This window comes from Prinia subflava, chromosome 4 (assembly GCF_021018805.1).
Source record: "Prinia subflava isolate CZ2003 ecotype Zambia chromosome 4, Cam_Psub_1.2, whole genome shotgun sequence".
In the NCBI taxonomy this organism is placed as follows: domain Eukaryota; kingdom Metazoa; phylum Chordata; class Aves; order Passeriformes; family Cisticolidae; genus Prinia; species Prinia subflava.
The window spans coordinates 47,218,000-47,238,161 of NC_086250.1; the positions used below are offsets into that span (position 1 = coordinate 47,218,000).

The 20,162-nt window shown below is 35.9% G+C and overlaps 1 protein-coding gene across 3 annotated transcripts in view; it reads right to left on the reverse strand.

Moving 5' to 3' along the window:
• The window catches only part of DOCK4 (dedicator of cytokinesis 4), a 231,122-nt gene that overhangs the window by 14,648 nt on the left and 196,312 nt on the right, over nt 1–20,162 (reverse strand). For all 3 annotated transcript variants that reach the window (XM_063396688.1, XM_063396687.1, XM_063396689.1), the window contains 12 exons: nt 19,512–19,607; nt 18,247–18,307; nt 16,418–16,511; nt 13,713–13,861; nt 12,563–12,649; nt 10,755–10,859; nt 8,101–8,242; nt 7,326–7,492; nt 6,022–6,108; nt 4,224–4,400; nt 2,140–2,223; nt 217–336 (listed from right to left, as the gene is read on the reverse strand). In XM_063396688.1, coding sequence (XP_063252758.1) covers nt 217–336; nt 2,140–2,223; nt 4,224–4,400; nt 6,022–6,108; nt 7,326–7,492; nt 8,101–8,242; nt 10,755–10,859; nt 12,563–12,649; nt 13,713–13,861; nt 16,418–16,511; nt 18,247–18,307; nt 19,512–19,607 — 1,369 coding nt within the window. The remainder of the gene's footprint in view (nt 1–216; nt 337–2,139; nt 2,224–4,223; nt 4,401–6,021; nt 6,109–7,325; nt 7,493–8,100; nt 8,243–10,754; nt 10,860–12,562; nt 12,650–13,712; nt 13,862–16,417; nt 16,512–18,246; nt 18,308–19,511; nt 19,608–20,162) is intronic.

Genomic DNA, 20,162 nt, shown 5'->3' on the forward strand with positions numbered 1-20,162 from the left:
AATAAAATGTGACTATTAGTAAAACATGACTACTTTCCCTGCATGGCATGGGAAGTTTATATTTCTCTTTGCTTTGTGGTACTACAAAAAGGCTACAAGCTGTAATGCGGACAAACAACCAAAAGATGTCACTGTTTGTTGCTTGGGAAAATGAACCAACCCTTAACGCAGCTGAACAGTCTCAGGGTCTATCCATGCACCTGCTCACGTGAGTACCTGTATTCCCAAGCTTGACTTCATCACAAAGAACTGATCCACCAGCTTTTTGTGCAGCGGCCTCATGTCCTGTGGCACCACCTTCTCGTGCACTGCCAAGCCAAATTCCAGAATCTGGGCCTGCAGAAAGGGAAAAAATATTTTTGATCCATTTTCTTTAAGCTCTCATCATCAATTAGGATACTGATTAAAAAAAAAAAATCCAACAAAATGCACGTTGCCTTAAAAACACCTCTCTAAATCTCTGAAAGATCTGTAACCAAAAAAAGGCCTAAAGGACCAAAAGCACACAAGAGGATTTACCATCTCTTCCCATTTAACTTTCCTGCAGGTTTCACCTATGCAAATTTAACTGTAATATTAAAAAACACTATAGATAACATAGTGAAAAATCGGACTAAATTTTACAAAGGCAACTTTACAAAGGAGCAATTCTAAACCCTAAATAAAAGCCATTTTCTACAAGAGCAGTTGTAAAAAGCATGAAACAACAGCAATGGTCAAATCTACCAGAGGACCTGTAATATATTTGGAATGAAGTCCATGGCCCCTATCCTATTTCAACTCCCCAGAGACCTCTGTAAGAGTTGGGCTGATGTGTATCCTTGACACACAGTACAACAGGCTTCAGAGTTACAGTGCTAAAACTTGAATCTTGCTCCAATTTGGTCACATGCATTCAAAATGTTGAACTGGTTACATGAGGAATCAGATCGAGTCAGATTTAAAAACAACATAGCTGCATTGTGCTGTAATATCTCTGGACGGGAGCTCGTGGCTGACGTTTCCAGGCAGACTGCGAGCGGGCACACAGCTGTAGAGCAGCCCTGACCCGGGCAGGACTGCAGCACACCCATCCACGCGCAGCCATCCGGCCCCTCCAGATGCCCCGCGTTAAATCAGCTCTGGGTGCCGGGGGGCTGAACTGCTATTGCCTGCAACCCACATTTTTGTTACAGGAAGTTATGAACTCCAGTTTTACATTGTAAAGATTAGTGAGATTAACTGTAGCTTGAAAAAGGAACATTATAATGTCAATTACTATACATTGTCTCAGTGAAATTGAAGTGAGCTCAGTGAATCTATTCTGATTTATACTGTCTGAGGACGTGTCACTTGGCTGATCTGAGCAACAGATCACACAATGCTGATGAAAAATGGAATTTCCATCTTGCCAAATTCCAATACTGTGACCTTTTTTATTTCAAGTTGGCAGTAAAACTTGAAATTTCAATATGCTGCACAGAACAAAAATAGATAAATGTCAGTTTAAAAAGCTGAAATATTAGTAAGGGCTTTGATTAAGAAAATATTCAGCATTTCCAAATGGTAACACTTCATATTTGACACTGACAGGTCTTTGGCTTATGAATGAATGGAGAAATAATGCAAAAAACATATAATGCATAGAATACTCATATACTTAATTTGATCACTTTGTATTTATTTTACTGCCTACTTACTTTGCCAATTACCACAGATATCTTTCATTGCAATGAGATTTTGAATGCTTTTTTTGCTCTTATGCCAAACCTTGTAGTGAAACTATTTTTCTGTAATATTGGTAAAACACAAATATATGCCAAACCCATCAAATGTTTCAATTAAATAATGTTTATTCTGTAGTAGTGATAAAATATTTTGTGCAAATATTTGTGCATGAGAATGACAAGACAGGCCTCCCACTCTTTATTTTACACAAAACAGTTTGAAGTGATTAAGGTGATGATGATAAGGACTAGGGAAAAAATATTAACATGACTCAGAAACCTACCTGCTTGTACAGAATGTTACTGTCTACTTGTAACCTAACTCAGAAAACACTGAAGACCACAGGGCAATTATTAACTTCTAATATTCTTTATTTTATTTTTAGCTAGAACAGCTGAGCAGGCCATCTTGTCAGTCTTTTCCTCACTTTACCTGCTCAAGCATAAGTTCTCTTAGGCGTGTTATCTTATCTCCATCTTCTGGATGGTTCAAAACGTATTCTTTGACAAAGAATGCCTAAACAGAATAAAATTACAAAGTAATACAAAGTGAGAAAAACACACCCCTTTTGTTTGTTTTTTTTTAAACAGATTTCTAGATAGTATTTTCAATTGTTTTCTAAGTTCCTTTGAACTGCAATAATTGATAATACATGTTGAATAAGTAATTAATCATATAGTCATTGGTGAAGACCATAGGCAAAAAAATGTAGCCACTAGTGAATGGACAGCTTCAACATTTGAAATATGAAGGTGCTGAATGATTAGAGATAGCTTCTTCCCCATCAGAAGAGAAAAAATACAGGAAAAAAATTAAAGAGGAAAAAGAGGGAAGAAGAAAAACAGAATCAAGAAGGCAGCAGACAGTCAAAGGACACTTCTTAAAACTTGGAAGTTGCCTGAAGGGAAGGAAGATACTGGTAAAGACATAGTCACTCTTACCTCAAGACCAAATGCTCCAAGACTGACTGAACTTTGAGCTTCATACAGGGCAGAATGGGAAAAGCAAGTGAAACAGGGATTTACAGAGAACAGGATAGCAAGAAAGGTAGAAGATAAGAGCTGACAAAACAACAGGTAGACATATAAAGACTGAATAATGGACATACAAAGTGAAGAATTAGAGAGAAATGGAAGAAAAAAAGCCCTCACAATTATTGCTAACGGTCCTGATATTTATAAAACAAATTGCTGAAATGTCCTACTTTAATATAGTGAGAAGCAGAGGGCAGAAGGGAATCGAAACATGACCACTGTCTAAGAGATGAAGAATTACAGCCAAAGACAACAATAAGGAGCAAGCTGGACCCTTTGATATGCTTGTCAAGAATGGAAGCTGTGCAGAGACACTGCACTAGCTCTGACACTGCTAATTCAAACCAGACATAGTTCTGACATGACTGTATTTCTCCAGGGACTCCCTTCATGGTGCTTCACTATGCTGAACAGTTTTGTTGTTGTTTAAAGGCAGTTAGGAAACAAAAAAATGTTCCTGCTTTGCTTCAGTCTCACAATTTTCATAACACTGCCGTTTTGATGACAGATTCTAATACAATACCAGACTCAATTTTTTGCAGTTTAATTAAGATGCAGTTTTACCAAATTTAACACTGTTGAATGAACACTGAATCTCTCAGCATTTGAGACAAGTGGACAGAATGTTATTCATAACTTGACACTGTCAAAGGAAAAAGCAGCAGGCGCAAGTATTTCATAAGACTGCTAGGAGAAGGAGAAAAATAAAGTTGGGCTGCAAAAAGCTCCCAACGCTTTCTTTTTACTGAAGTTTCAAAATTCCACAGAATTTTTTGTAAATACAGCATTTCAAACATTTAAGGTCCTCCTAAGGTGATTCAGAAATGATAATAATGAGAAACAATAGCTAGAAACAAATCTAGTGTTAGACATTTCTAAATTGTATTTATTTTTTAAAATCATTTTCCCCCTTCCCCGAAAATAGCTTTTCTTAAAAACTTGGAAAAAAGATACAAGAAGGATCTAGAAAATTATAATTCTTCAAGATAATGAACTTCTTGTTGAGAATTTATATACATATATAAAATATACATATATATATTTTATATACAGTTCATATGAATATATACATATTCATATTATATATTATATGATATATATGTATATAAAAACTAGAACATCAGCACAAAAAGGTAAATTTACTAGTTGGCCAGAAGTATCTCCTGTCCTAGAATAGGCAATGTATTATAATAATTTACTTACAATTAACCAGTTAATTGAAAATTTCCAAACAAATCACCGAAGAATGCAGAATGTAATTGTGAATTGAGTCATCACTGGAGTAAGTTCATGGTACTATCTGCAGCAAAACGGTTACTTCAATAAACCACATCGTTAACACTACCTAACCCACAACTGCAATATAGGTATAATTATAACTATTATTCATATAGTACTTTCTGTCCTTAATTCATACAGAGGAGCTGCATCTGTACAGGGAAAGAAATTGGATTTTTCATAAACAGAAAGTAAATTGCTTACCTCTTGGTATCTAGCCACTCCACCATTAACTGCTGCATCGATGACCCCATTTAGACACATTGTGAGAGGGTTAATGTTCTGCATCTGTCGAGTTTGACACTGACTAATCAGTGTTCTTAACTGCTGGTTCTTATTTTCTAAGACTTCAATAGCATTCTCAAGGGGACTCATTTCCACCTGAAACATTGAGTGAGAAACATTGCAAACGACTTAATCTTCAGTTGAAAGATGAAATATATTGCAGATAATTTTTGATTTCTTAACATAAAACGGTATTATTCTATGTCCTAGAGTAGCTTAACAGAAGAAGTACTTTTCAGCTAGGGGAGAGATTTGATTTTATCAATTATCAAAATAAACAACTGTCACACTTTTGTAGATTCATTATCTGACCTTGAGAGATGACCTAGCCCTTGCTGCAAAACATTCACATACTTTCAGCCAGTGGTAGAACTCTCAAAATTCAGGATTAAACTGTCCTTGGTAACTACCTAAAATGGGCTCGGGGTCAGGGAGCTTCACCAGTTTAAGGGTACAGAGCAGAGCTGAAGTATTGGTGAGTTAGTTTCCCCATCCAAAGTGAAGTCAACAGTGAGATTTCATGGGTAAGGAATTTGAATGCAAGCTTTGAACTAAAACGATGATCAAGTTATAGTAAAAGGCAACCTTGAGTAGGATGTGCCTCTCATATCTCAGGGGTAGGGAAGTTCTTTCACAGGTAGTGTGAACTGCCAGAAAAACCAAAAGCTGAGCGATGGGAAGAGGACAAGCTTGCAGCTTCTATAATTTACCAAAACACACAAGCACAAATTCAAGTCATGACCTCATACGTGCCCTGGAAAAATTACTACAGTTTACTTTTGGAAATGGTGACTATAATGGTAAAATGACAGTAAACTGGAGGTCTTCATATTAGTGGTCATATTAACCTAGTAAGCACTCAGCAGCAGTCAACTAACAAAATTTCTCATGTCACACATAATATTTAGATTTTATTAAATTCCACCTTTGGTTTTCTACCAAAGGTAGAATTTAATTTAGAATTTAATTTAATTTAGGTAGATTTTTTGGAGAATATCAAGATGGTGAACTTTTTCCTCCTATTATAAAAGAAAAACACAATACAGTTTTATAGAAGATCAATTGTACTATGGCATCCTATATTTAATGGGATTATTCTATGGCTTTGACAAGAAGGAAAATAGTTATGGATGCTGTAACTCCAGTGCTCAGCAACTGACCAATTATTTAGAGATTTATCGGAGAAGCTCTCCGATATCTGGAATCTATTTAAGGATTTTTTAGGTAACAGAACAAGCAAGGAGAGGAAATTCCAATGTGTCAATAACAGACTAGTATATAAGACCCTATTTCTATAGGTTTGTCCAGTAGCTCATGGCATTTATTACAGTACAGAAACTTGGAGAAGTTACTTTTCAAGGACACTGAAGGATACACTAAGCTAGAGATATTCTAAGTATTAAATGTTACATGATGCTGAGTTTTAAGAAAGTAATTTACTGACATTACATGTTGCCTTTGGTTGTCCATTATTGTTCTCAACTTCTTTTTCCTCAGCTGTTTAAATGCAACCTAAAGGTGGTTCTTAATAATACTTCTCAAGACAAAAGAAATCAGGCAACTCAATATACTCTGTAAATAATTTTGTTGTAGCCACCTTGAGACCTTGGTCAAAGAAATAACATATCTGTAATAAAACTTAAAGTAGTTAATTGAATAACATGATTAAGGAAGTAAACTAGCCCACAGTAAGTATTGACATGAGTCTTATACTCACCACTTCACGTTTTTCTACTTCAAACCAACGAGATATTCCAGGTAAACTCTGCACCAAGATCAGTGTGGTTCTCTCTACCCATAGACTCTAAAATACATAAACCAATTTATTTCCCTATTTGACTCTATATTTTCCTTAATTATTATCAGTTTACCTTATGAACACCCTCACTAAAGTAACAGTATATATTTAAAAAACCCACCAACATCCAAATTCCTACTAAATGTCTATGCCATAAGTTAATGACTTGCTTTTCTCCTTACTTTCTAGGTCCTACTGCTAAACAGTAATTTCTGCTGACTCTTCACTCTTAAACTTTGTTGTCCCCAAACCTCCAAAAAACACTCACAAATTAATTGGTATTTTAATATTTCTCTTCTGATCTAACATTTGAGAAGAACAAGAGTTCTGAAGCAGAACAGCTTAGATCAGAGAGCATGATCAGGTCTCCTTTGAGAAGCCCTATTTGAGATTCCAGAGTGCACAGCTGATGGGATATTCAAATACACTATTGGTAAACACCTTGTGCAAGAAGTTTGTAAAATGGCAGAACAACACATAGGATAGTGCTTACACAAAATATATTTATAAGCTGTACAGCTACAACAAAGCCTAAACGTACATTAGAAGGAAACAGTGACTCAAGTTAGCTAATTTATTACCCTTACAGTTCTTTCTTCTAAATTTATAACAAAATTATTATGAGGTAACTCTTCTTGTCTGTCTGAATATTTTCTGCATCAGGATGTGCTCCTAGTGGGTCAGAATTAAGATTACACCAAAAGACGAAATTTCACTTTAACATTTTTATCAGGAGGAACAGAAGGTATTCACCTATTAGGAAAGGAACTATTGCTTTTCTCTGAGACAATCTCTAAGCTCAGAGGTAGTTTTTGGTCTTGGTAACACAGGAACATTATGCTGCAGTTCAGTCAAAACTGTGTCTCCTTTGCTCTAGAGAGAGATAATTTTAGGCAATCCTATCCATACCCCAGACTACCCCCTTAACAATGTTTTCCCATCTGCCAAAGAAACTTTTCTGAGACTACTCTGCTCTCTCCAGTTCTCTCTTCTCTATATCACAGATGCATAAAACCCATCTGCATCTCCCATACATTTTTGATACTATTTTATTAAAAATAAGAAGTAAAATAGTCAAACCTGAGATACCATCTCCTCTAGAGAATTTGTTGTACCACACTCAGCTGAATAATGCAAATGCAGGTGGTGTTTCAATAAGGCAGCTTTTGTTGATGTTACAAATCCATAGGTCCAGTAGATCAGGAAAGGGTATGATACTTTACCTTAAATTCATTTTCCTTGTCCTTGGTCCCTTTGTGAAATGGTCTGTCATATCGGAATCGCCAGATGTGATTTACTTTGTAAAAGCTCTTGATGTTATCAGGAATGCCATCTCTCTGCAAGACTTCCTGGTTTTCTGGAATTGGTGTCACTGCATAAATCTGCAAATCTATATGTAAAGAGTTAAGGCTATCCCACTTTATTCAAATTAGTAAAGCATATCGACTCCTGAAGCATTATAGAAGAAAAAATCTTTAAAAAGTGTGCATCATGAAATACTTTTATACTATTAATGGGTTGGGAAAGGAATCAGAGAGATTTTTTGATTGTTTGAGATTTCTTTGTACTGTTTTGTTGAAAATTTCACCTTTATTTTTGAAATAGAGCTACTTACGTGGACTAGTACATAAGGGGATTTACTTAAATACATTCTTATACAGTATGTCACGCCATGCTAACATAATGTTGTATTGTAAGAAGGTAAATTACTGTACCTTGAACTGCTACACCATTATCACAGTGGTGTTAGTTCTATAGGTATTTTTAGCTAAAGAAATAATGTCAATAACATGTCAAGGAATTTTTAAACAGAACCAAATTACACAAAGAACTTACAAACATAATAGAGTGAACAGGGACAAAATGCAGGGAAATTCTCACCTATCATTTATTTCAGTGGAGGCACCATGTGATTGTAATGGGCTACAGGAGTACCTTGGTTTTTTAAAAGCATAGAAAATGTAAGTGCAGAGTATGGCTTTGTGATTATGTGGATACACTGTGCTTCTGCCTGAAAGATGGTCTCATCTGGCTGATTAGCATGTTGCATAGCAATGGCATGTGGGAACTCATTCAACATTCGCTGCTGGAAGGCCTCCAGCCTTTCATAGTCATGTCCTCGGCAAACAAATTCCTTATTCTGAGTGGAATAAGAAAACAAAAAGAAAGAGCAAGTTGCATGAAAATAATTGGGATCCAAACACACGCTCTTAAATATAGATTTTCCAGGCAACTTTTGCATCATTTAAAGAAGGGAAAAAATAAGAAACAGAAGGCAAGAATAAAAATAAGGAATATAGAAAGAAGAGGCTACTTAGAAAAAGGAAATTTTATCATATAAATTAGGTTTTATTCAAAAGTCTGGAAAATGTAATGATTACACTTCAAAGTTTAATAAAAATCTGAAGAGAGAAATTTTTCTTAGTGGATCAAAGTATGCAATTAACATGATATATCAGACTGTATAAAATATGCAACAGAAATATAACCCAATAAACAGTTAAGACAATAAAGTGGTTTTGAAGTTGATTCCATGAGGAGCTAAGAAACTTTGTTCTGATGTTATACAATTCTGAAGAAAAACACTGCGTAAGAAAATTATAAAGGCATTCAGTTTGCCTTGCCCTGAAAATGTTGATCAATTATCAGCCTGAAAAATTAAAAGGATCCAGTTTTTACAACACAAAGTAAAAGAATGCTCCTGGCATTGAATTCTGAGAGTCAAGACTTTCATGGGAATTGCTACAAAAAAAATCCCTGTAACAGTATTATTGTTCAACTACAAACTAAAATGTGAAAGCTTTATTATGAAGTTTAGTCTTTATTCCTTCTACAGCAAACATAGTCAGATTTACAAACTGCTTTGCCATAAGAAATTTAGATCAAATGTATTCAGTCTGTCCTCGTTAGTGTTGCAAGCACAAATCTGTGCTGTGTATGTTTGACTTGAAAAATTCATAAGAGGAGGCATAAGCACTGAAAGACCTAGGGTTTGAAAGTACTGCACTGTTGTGCAACCCTTTGCACTACTTTTTCTCCATCACTTGAATTCTTTAAGATCAATATTTCCAAATTGGTTTATACAGAAGTTATATTCAGATAAATATTAGATAATATCAAGAACTATCTTTCCAGAAAGACTCTTTTTGAGCATTGCTTTTGAAGGGGAGTTTCATGCTGTATTTACCAGTTAGAAATTGTCATTTTCCCCATCACTATGGCAAAGACAAATCACATAGAGGCCTCCACCACACAGAGGAGGTTCCATCATCACTTATTTTAATTACCACAGGAAGAGGAGCTTGGGTTATTATTACAGCTGCTCCATGAATAAGATGGATTCTGTCCTCTTCCCCAGGTGTGGAAGAGGGGAACAGAGTAAAAACACCACCAAAATTTTCAAGACCGTTTCAGTAACTTCAGAATTCCAGATCAATGATCAAGAGTAATAGGTTTATTATTTGTCAGTTTTAGTACATTAATAATCAATAAAATTCATCAAGTGGATTTTCTAAGTCATTAAAAAAAAAGGAACTCGGGAATGTAGTTGCTTAAATGCTAAATTACTGATTATCCCACCACCAATGGGTACTACTTGTGACAGCCTTCCTATGAGTACCATCAGCAGAAACAGAACAGGATAAAGGCATCTTGGGTTACATAAGCAAAAAAAAAAAGTGTATTCTATTTCATCTGTAGAAAGCAGTTGGTTTCTTTTTTCCTTATCTCTTGTAATTCCAGGGGGAGGAGGGTGGATGCCTTCTGATAATAGACCAGCTGTTAAAACCATGTGGGGCAGTGTTTCTTATCTCTTTCATCAACTTTGTCCATCCTCTGGGGAATATCTTCTGTTAATGGGCCATTAAGGCTCACCAATGACATGACACATTACATCATCCCATTGTGAATGCTCCACCCAGTGGGGAGGAGCCAAACATTCCCTACCCAGATAAAAATGGGGACACAGGGACCCCAGGCATCCTCTTTTCCACTGGATTCTCAGAGGAAGGCTGGGCTCATCTCACGACCACTGAACCTGCTTACAGGATCATCTCTACTCCAACAGAAACACATTTGTCACTCCAGGAAGACTCATTTGGACTGCTTCCAACACCCTGGCCCATAGGGTGTCAGTCATATTCCTGACTCCATTAGCATTTTCTAGGACTTTTGTTTGTTTGCTCGCTTGGTTTTTTGTATTACTGCATTTGTATTTTTTAACATATTCCTAGTAAAGAACTGTTATTCCTATTCCCATATTTTTGCCTGAAAGCTCCTAATTGCAAAATTATAATAATTTGGAAGGAGGGAGTTTTACATTCTCCATTCCAAGGGAAACTCCATTTTTCCCTGACAGATACCTGTCTTTCCAAGCCAAGACAAAAGGGAACAAACTACCATGAGCCATTGGTCTGTGGAACAGTGTAGGTGCATGGTTTCCAACATAAACATGAATATTATGTTTCTGTGGGACTCTAGAAGCCTAGTATTCATCTTTTCATTAGTTCATTTGTCTTTTCTTAACCATGAAACATGAGGGTAAGGAATTTCTCAGGATATGAATTTGTGTATGGTATGAACAAATTTTAACACAATGAAAGTGATTATGAATGACACTATTACTCCATCCTGTCTATTTTCATTTCACTTACCCTCAAGAAGAACGGGAACTTTTTCCCATAGAAACCAACTCTGAAAAATTCTGGCTCCAAACGCTGTTGATCCATAATTTTATCATACAAAGATGCTTCCATCATCTGTGTGAGAAGAAGAAATGCAATTAGTCTTTTTTGAAAGTGTATTTTCAACATAAGCTATTACAAAAGGGAGTGTCTTTCACCTCTGGGGTACTGGAATTGCAATATATCTCTGAGCAACAACTAGGACATCCAGAAGTTTCTAAATGCATCAGATTAAGTATTATTAAGCATTATACCCCTTAGGGATCTCAAAGTTTGCAAGAATTAAAAAATAAATCCTTTAAAATATGAAGTCCCTATATTAAAAGGGCAAAATAGAAAGACAGTTTGAAACATATGACTGAGTAATCTGCTAATCACCCCAACACATGGCAGTAATGCGGTCAGTTCAATCAGCAAGTCTAATTTCCATATTTAAGACAGTTGTGTCCAAATCATACTAGATCCAATGATTTAAGCATTAAATATGAGTTCCTTTAAAACGTCACAATATCAATTAGCATAATTTTTTATCAATACATCTGGTTTTTATTTTGTTCATAACACTGACACAAGGGGATCTTAATGTCAAAGTCCCCTTTTTCTGATGATATTTTCAGCAAGGTTTTTAATACTGTGGAAAAAGCCAAACACAGTCTTAGCCCTATTTTAGGTAATGCAGACAGGTATTTAGTATGCACATGATATCAATAGCTGCCTAATTATACTGCTATGAGAAATCCCCACACCTCTGTTTTTGGATTAACACTGGTGGCACAGATACAGTAAAAGAATATTTCCAACACAAAACACATTCAGTACAATTAATTAAACATGGATAAACTAATCACTTTATTCACACGATTGCCAGCTTGCTTTTGGTTACAGAATTCTGCCATTGACATATCAGAATATATATGGAATAAGCAGATAACAGAGAGTCCAGCCACACAGCTCTGTGTTGAGAATTTTGCATAATGTTGTTAAGCAGCTCTGGATTAAAGGGACTTCGCTCAGTCCTAGCAGCAAGCATCCTAAATGTACAGGAAATTTAAAAGGGAAGCTGTATTACAAAACTGAATCCATCAGACTCAGGTAAGAAAAGAAGACTCAATAATCTTTAAAATACACTATATGAACGAATGAGAAACAATGTTTAGAGTTGTAAAATCAAAGGAACAACAAGACTGTACCAAGAAAGACTAATTTTTATTATGTAATATTAAACAGTGATATTTCTATGTAATATTAAGCAGTAAATTAAAAAAAATGTAAAGGTGTGCATTGCTTGTGGCTTTGCTTGCAATTACAACTGCAAAGACATGCTGCTGCTCCTAGTGAAGGACTGCACAGAGCACATTCCCTGGATAAACTGTAGGAAACTAATGAAAGTGAATTTGTATTACTATTTGTCTGCATAAACATGCGCACAAAAAGGATGCTGTACAGAAGAAGGACGTTAATTTCATAATAAAATAAAGCAACCTGTCCTAGTGGAAGGTGTCTACCGAGGGGGGCTGAAACTAGATCATCTTTAAGGCTTCCAACCCAAACCATTCTGTGAAGATAGAATTTTCTCATTTTTCTTCAAAAAGCTCACACTCTTTTCTATAATCCTCATAAGAAAATCCTTAGGAAAAAACCCTGAGGGTAAAAAATAAGATTTGCAAACCAAACCTAAGGACCATTCTGTGATAAATTTAATTTTCTAAGTAATATTTCATAACCTAAATTAAAAAGCTTTTGATTCATGATTGATGAAAAATATTCAAGTACATTACCCTCATCTTGCTGAGGTTTCTGTAGTCATAGTAGCTCTCATACTGTTCTGCAATTTTCCTGCATAAGATAATGCCATTCTCCCAACACTGCAAGCAAATAAAAGGTGTTCAGTAATTCAAAGCAACTGTTTGACATTTTGTGATTTATTAGTGGTCTGTTCTATCTATACTGTTTTGTTGTTACAGAAAATATTTGAACAAACTAAATACTTGAACTGAACTAAACATGCTAATAGCTTCTGAGTAATACTGATGAATTCTTTGAAGAATTAAAAATATATTTAGAGATTTATTTAATTAATTATTCTTTTTGAACTATGCACAAAATGTAAGTCATTGCAAGAGCGATGGACAACTCTTTTGACTCTACATGAGATAGATTCAACACAGTATGATTTTTACATTTTAAAATTGTACTTTTAATTGTACTTTTTAAATCTCCCTTGATTTTTTTAGGTTGTACAGTACTTCAGTACACCATGTAAGTTCTATACAATATACAAGCACGATACAATATAATTACAGAATTGTTTGAAAAACATGATGATCAACATCCCTTTGATTACATTTATTAGGCTTAGATGGATTTTACACTAGCTACACAAAATTGTAATGCATTACTTGTTTGTCAGTAAGATGAATCAGAGTACTATGCGTATATAAAATTTTAGACTGAAGAATAATTATATTTGCTTAATTCAGAATAGGCATTTGCAGTAATGACAATGAACTGTCATTACTGAACACCAAATTCTTTTTTAGTTTTTAGGAAATACAACATGGTATTGTAAGATGCAAACATAGCCTTTACAATCCTCACTTGGTCACTAAGTGAATTTCATTAGCTTTATAAGCTCATTTTCACCACCTTTAAAATGGGGAGAAATTATACCAACTTTTTAGAAAGGGCTTTGACAGTTACCCAGCCAACTGCTATGCAAGTGAAAATTATTCTCATATATAAGTGGAGGTTTTCTAGGATACAGCCCAAGGATTAGAAGAAATTAACTGCATCACTAAGTAACTAATTAAAAAAGCAAGGACAAACACTTCCCCTCAATACAAGAAAAAAGTGCAAGCCTGGAGCTAACATCCTAAAATGAACAAACTCCTCTCCCCAGATCCGCTCAATAAAGTAGGACTGTTTTACCTTTCCCCTGTCAAAGTTTTGAATGATGGTCAGATGGAGACACTCCTTACGCTGCCACTCTGTTTGCATGGGGTAGCTGAGGAATTCCCTGAGCGGCCGGTCCGACCACTCCAGCAGCTCATCGTACAGCAGGAGAGTGTAGGCAGCCTCTGCAAGACAAATTACAGCATGGCACTCATCAACACCAAACAAGTAAAACAGACAAAGTACACAGAGATGTGAATGCTTTTCCTGAGAGGCACCTTTTTGACGGGTAATTGATTTATTTTGAGTATTAGGCAGATGGCAGTGGTGGTTTTGGACAGAGTTACTATCTACAGCTATAACAAAAATAGCTTAAAATTTTCACACACTGTTTAAAGTGGACTCACTGGGATATTTCTCCTGGAGTCTGAAAATACAAAGGAGACAAATTAAGTAACCATTTCCTGCTTAGCCCCAGTCTTCTCAGCTGCTAAGGAGAAACTCTCATTGACTCTGCTGTCTGAACAAAGGACTGGAGGATGAGGAACATCAGTAGTGAAAGAGAAAAGACAACAAGACTGTGGACACAGTCCAAAAGAGATCAGTGCTGGGAGGAAAACAGGGAGGCAGATGTGTGCTTAATAGAATCCACTCCTTCCATAGAGAAATAAATAGCTGAGCTGAGCCTTACCAGCTGGCCTTAACAAGCAATTTAGAAGTGCAATACTTTTCTTATTAATTTTTAATTTTTTATTTAGTTTTTGGTTTGGCAGGAATCAAACCAGTTGTTGGTTTCTAGTCAGAGAGCTGTGTAGTAATCTTTACATTAATCTGTAGAAAATATCTGGGGATATAAAAATTGATATTTTTATTCTGATTTCAGGAATGCATCAGAAACAGTACACTAAAATAATATTCAATTATTCCTTTTATTGGGAAGTCAGACTTGGGCAAATTACAAAATACCAGAATTACTACTGGCTATGACAATTCAATTTGGTTAACTGAGCATATGTATTATTGATTTCCAAGTTAGTATTCACAGTTTATGTTTCCACTCACAGGACCACTTTGCATGAGTGAGTCAGTACGAAGACGGCCATGTTCTGGAGATGTACTGCATTGGAGAAAGGACTTCCCTACTGGACTTATTTTATTTCAGACTTCATAGGTTGTACATAAGGCAAAAAAATAACGACCAAGTACTAAAGTACTTTTTGTGCTAAGCTAAGTTTGCCCCAGACAACCATATCCAACTTCTGCCTCTGCCATATGAGTCCCCATAAGACACGCAACTTAAACCAGACTCTACAGTATTTTTCTAGCAGTGGTGTTCCTCTACACGTCCAACTAAGAACCTGTGGGTGAAAAAACATCACTGCAGCAGATATTTGTGGGAGAGTGCACCTTGAATCCCAGTGCTGTAAAATGCTAAGTGTGGTGCACAGTGATGCTGTGCTGTGATACATCCGTGCAAGGAGACCAGCTCAAGTTGCACAGACAACCTTAATTCTGGCATCATACTCAGCAGCTCCCAGGCTGTTTGACTCGGAACCACCTTTGTCACAGTTTCAAGCTACATTTTTGTACTCAAGACATGAAGCACATCTATACAACAATTTTAAAAATCCATGAAGCTGATAATAAATCCTTCAAAATCATAAGGAAGCAAAAGATGGCAGAACACAAGTAGGTGTTCAGGATAACTGACCTTAACCTTTCTTTTCTAAACTTGGCATATAAGTCCTTCACTTTAACAAAATTTTGTCTGCCATAACCACGTAGCTTTCTTAAATTATTAAAAATTTATACAGCAGGTTTCTAAAATAAGAATGACCATACTGGATAAAAAATTTGAAGGGTTCCTCCAACCCAGTATCCCATGTCTGGCATAAGGAATGTTGCTGTGACATCAGGTACCTTTAAGCTGTTTACTAGTGACTCCCAGCCAATTAAACTGCTTTGAAGAAGAAAAAAAATCTAGAATTTTTTAACATATGCAATTGCAAACACTGGGAAAAAGATGGAGGTATTACAAGGTCCGTAAAATATTCTGGAAAAGATAGTGTGATTTAAAATGATAGTGATTTTATCTTCTCCAGCACTTACTGATACCATGTAGCTCCCAAAACGAAGTGCATGTTAAGCTGTATAAACAACAGCCACGCATAATATCTTTTATTTCTTAATGTAAAATATAACAACCATCCTTGGCACAGAATTAAAGAAAACTTGGACATTAGTACTGCAAATGTGGTATGTGAAGACTTAGAAAGACACCATGAAATTGCAATACTTGTCACAGGTTTTAGGGTCTCTATCTCATCATGAGTAAGTGAGATGGGTCTTCCTTTCTTTTATTTCTTTTTTTAACCCAAAAATGAGGTTCTGAGACACAGCTATGTGGAAAAAAACTTCAGCAAACAAGATAGCCAGGAGCATTACAAAAAATATATAGGCTCAGATACCACTAAATGATAAAACTTCCTCCAAACTTGACTCCTTTTGGGTGAAAAATGACCATATCACACATTTATTGCTAGTGGGTATCAATAGAAGCAATTTACATTCACCATGGCTCAGCAAATAATAGTGCCGTGGGGCTGAAAAAAGCAGTATTTTGATACATCAGTTAGGCAAGGAAACTCAGCAGTTGCCTGGGTTGGTATACACTGCACTGAGAATGCAGCTTACAGGGTTGGCCAGTCCTAAATATCTTTTTCTAGTTTGTATTCAGTTACCTGTGAAGTTTTGTGCTTTCAGATGTAGGTCATAGAGCTTATGAATATAGCGAATATACATCTCTTCCTTGTTCAGTTCAGTCTTGTAAAAATTCTGAAATAAAATTGAAATTTGTAATAAAACATACTAGTTTATAAATTTATGATAATGGTTACAAATGAAATACTTCAAATGTAATATGCTAGAAATACATGCATAGATTTGATTTCTCAATATATAACTGCTGTTTGTTGTTACGTGGATAAAATATGGACTGCAATATTATAATTCTTCATTCAAAACATTTTTTATCTATTTACAAGCCCTAAAATGAAGTATAAACAAGTTACAGAAAGAGGAGCACAAACCTATAACACTCCCCACAAGTATTGCCAATTCACAATTGACATGCAGCTGCAGTCCTCCTGCTAGACATAATCCATGTTCAGGATAATCTGCTCTGGCTAATAATAATTTATAAGCTAGAAGACTCTAAGCACTGGTTCTCATTAGCAATTAACAATTTCTGTTCTATTATTTAAATCGCTATGTTGAACTCTAAGCAGTTTTTCTCCTAATGTACCATATTCATATTCTGTGCCACTGTTTCCTAAATTGAGTTATTATCAAGTAAAAAGGTGGGAGGAACACTATCAAAACATACTAATAAAAACTTTATAGAGAATTTTTTTTTAACTGATTTGAGAAAATTTAGCAGTCGTTAGCTCACTGTTGTGCAAAAGTATTAAAATTTTCTTTGAAAATTATTGGTATATGAAATCCACCTTAGCTCATATCCCTCACTGAAAATCCCATTAGAAAATAATATGATGTTTTGGGATTTTTAAATATTTTATTTTTCTTTTTGTACAAATCTTGAATGATTTGCTAATAATAGATGAAAACTCCTTAGGGATGAAAATAATCCAGGTGCTTTACAGAATTCAGATCAAGCCAGATATTTTGACAGCAAGCCAGCTGCTTTATGGCTTCATAGTAAATATCATCCCTATTTAGAGCTCTATTTTCCTGCTGAAGAAATCCTTTGTTCTCTTATGTGTAACTGCTACTTAGAAGTCACCAAATTGTTTCACTGACGTCAAAAATGCAGAATTACAAGTCAGCTTATTTTGGTTTTTTTCCCCTCTGGCTAAAAATACAGCTTTTCAAAAGATTCACCATGAAAATGGAAACTTTCCAAGGTTAACAGAAGTCAACAAACTTGTCAGTGGAAACTGGCCTAGAATCAAAACCCATCTTGTAAATAAAACCAACATCTTTTTCATACTATGGTTTAGCACTGTTGGTTTGTTGTAATGGTGATAGCATGACAACAGGAGGCCTTGAGCAGCAGTTCTGTCTCTTCTACTGGGGAGAGAATAGTCAGCCTGCAGTATTCACAAGATATCCCATATTATATGCTATAAGAGCCAACTTGCATCAGTTATTGGGGAAGAAAAGAAACAAGAGAAATCATTTGAGTTTTATTGGGATTGAGAGAGGAGGAAAAGCATATTTATTTCTACAAACTCAGGGACTAATTAAACTTGGAAAGTATTTTGGTGAAGTTTATTCAGTAGGAAGAGACTTAAAACCGAATAAAGCAGTCTTGGAGACCTTTCAGAACCAAGCTATGAAATGCCAAGGAAGACTAACTCCCTACTGTATCAATCTTGGCCTGGAAAAAATAATCAGTGATCCTAAGTGTAGCATTACTTTGTCAAATTCCACTCAAATTGCAACAGGAAGCAAATATGTCCTATTCAAATGTGTATCTGTAAAGTAGAAAATGTGTAGTAGAAAATGCTCAACTGAAATCAAAAAGGGAAAGAGAAAGTATTGTACAAACCAAAAGGCTAACAGTGCAGCCAATCTTTTTGCCATCCACTTCTCCCATTTTCATGCAGTCCCTAAAGGAGAAAGTAATGAAAGTCAAAAGGAATGCTGTTTATCCTCTTACAGTGAGGCACACCTCAGAAAACAGACATTTTTGACTTGGCAAGTTGTCTGAAATGATGGCATTTGGATGAACAACTGACCCAAGTAGCTAAGAGATTTCATGCCCCCTTTTGCAGTACATTGAATACCTCAATTGTCAAGAAAGTCAATGTTTCCTTTCTGGCTCTGTCATTACTATATGACCTTTTTTTTTTATCTCACAGGGAAAAAAAAATAGCCAGTATAACAATGCTGAAATAAAGAATAACGGGCAGACATCACCATGTAGTCATTAAGAGAAATATAGCATAACTTTAAAACATTCTTGCATACATGAGCTAAACTATTGCCCCAAATACTCTCATAACTAACAGCACACCACTGTTTTGAAAGACTGGCAGTCCTAGAGGTTGTAATCCAGCTGATCCCTGAAGAGAAATAGCAGTGCCATGCTTCTAGAAATTAGGAGTTCAGTCTGTTTGTTGATGAAATAGCTTTCCTTTCAAACTATCAGTGATGACAGCAAGTGCAGTACTTGGTCTCACCATGTGTGCCTATGGAATCAGGGAGAAAACCTTGCACTTAAGCTCTAGAAAGTGCTACAGCTGGTAGCAATAAGGAGGACTAAGCTGAAATGAGAAGTCTCTACCCAGGTTCACAAGTGACTGGTTGCTTTTAGTCTCGCACTCCTGACAGAGAGTACATGCCTCTCATTTCTCTCTCCTTTGACCACGTGGCACAGTCAGATGGGAGGTGTTCACCCAGAGATCATGTCTTTGTGTGCAATACTTACTGTGCCAGCTGACACTACAACTAAGCATGATTGACACAGTGGTAAGAACTTTGCATATTGTGTAAAACAACTGTCAGGTGATTAGTACTGAGCTCTGTGTCTTCAGACAGACTTGAGTCACCAACCTACTGCCACAAAGTTGCTACACTCCCTGACAGGAAACCCAAGCACGCCACAGGATTTTTTACACCATGGGGAGCCTACTTGTTTGCTTTCATCTTGCCAGTTGCTTTTTCCTGTTGACTAAGCAGCTGCTGTCAGAGATCCTGAGCACTTACAGCTGATGTACCCATATGCAGTCACCGTTTGAGCAAGAGAACTGTATTTGTTTCCTAATATTTCAAAGATGACAACCCTACCTCTAAATTGTGATAATCACTCACCTGTAGTCCAGGAGCCTCTCCATGAGGCGAGTCACAGTGGCAATTAATGAAACACCACTTTCCCTCCATGTTTCCCGCTCAATTTTCTTCAGCAGACTGAAAAAAAAAGAAGCCAGAAAAATGTCACTGTTTATTTTTAACTGTTACTATGACAACCTCTCTGCTTTTACCAGTACCTTAATACCTTAGCAACACCTTTGATAGTTGGATTTTCTTATACAAACACCCACCCAAGAAGCACAATTTGCAAACAATGTCTTACCTAGGATAAGGACCAAAAAGTGGAATTCTAGTCCAGGAAGCATTGACAAAACAAATGATTTTTATATTAGCTGCATCAGGTTAAAATATATCAAATACCTAGTTTTCAGAATACATTAATATCCCAAAGACTTAAGTAAACTCTTCCATAAAATTTAGATATTCACTTCATGCCGATACATCAGAAAAAGCAGAATTTAAAGGCATTCCTAGAAAAGAATATTCATCAATTCTATACACCTTCTCAATTTTTAAAAAATATTTTTCCTTTTCTCCTCTCTTCTCTTTCAGTGTGCATGAAATTTAAGAAAAGAGGAGGGATTTTAACAAGATGATTCCCCCTCTTCACTTAATATTTCTGAGAACATACTATCATGCATACTACATGCA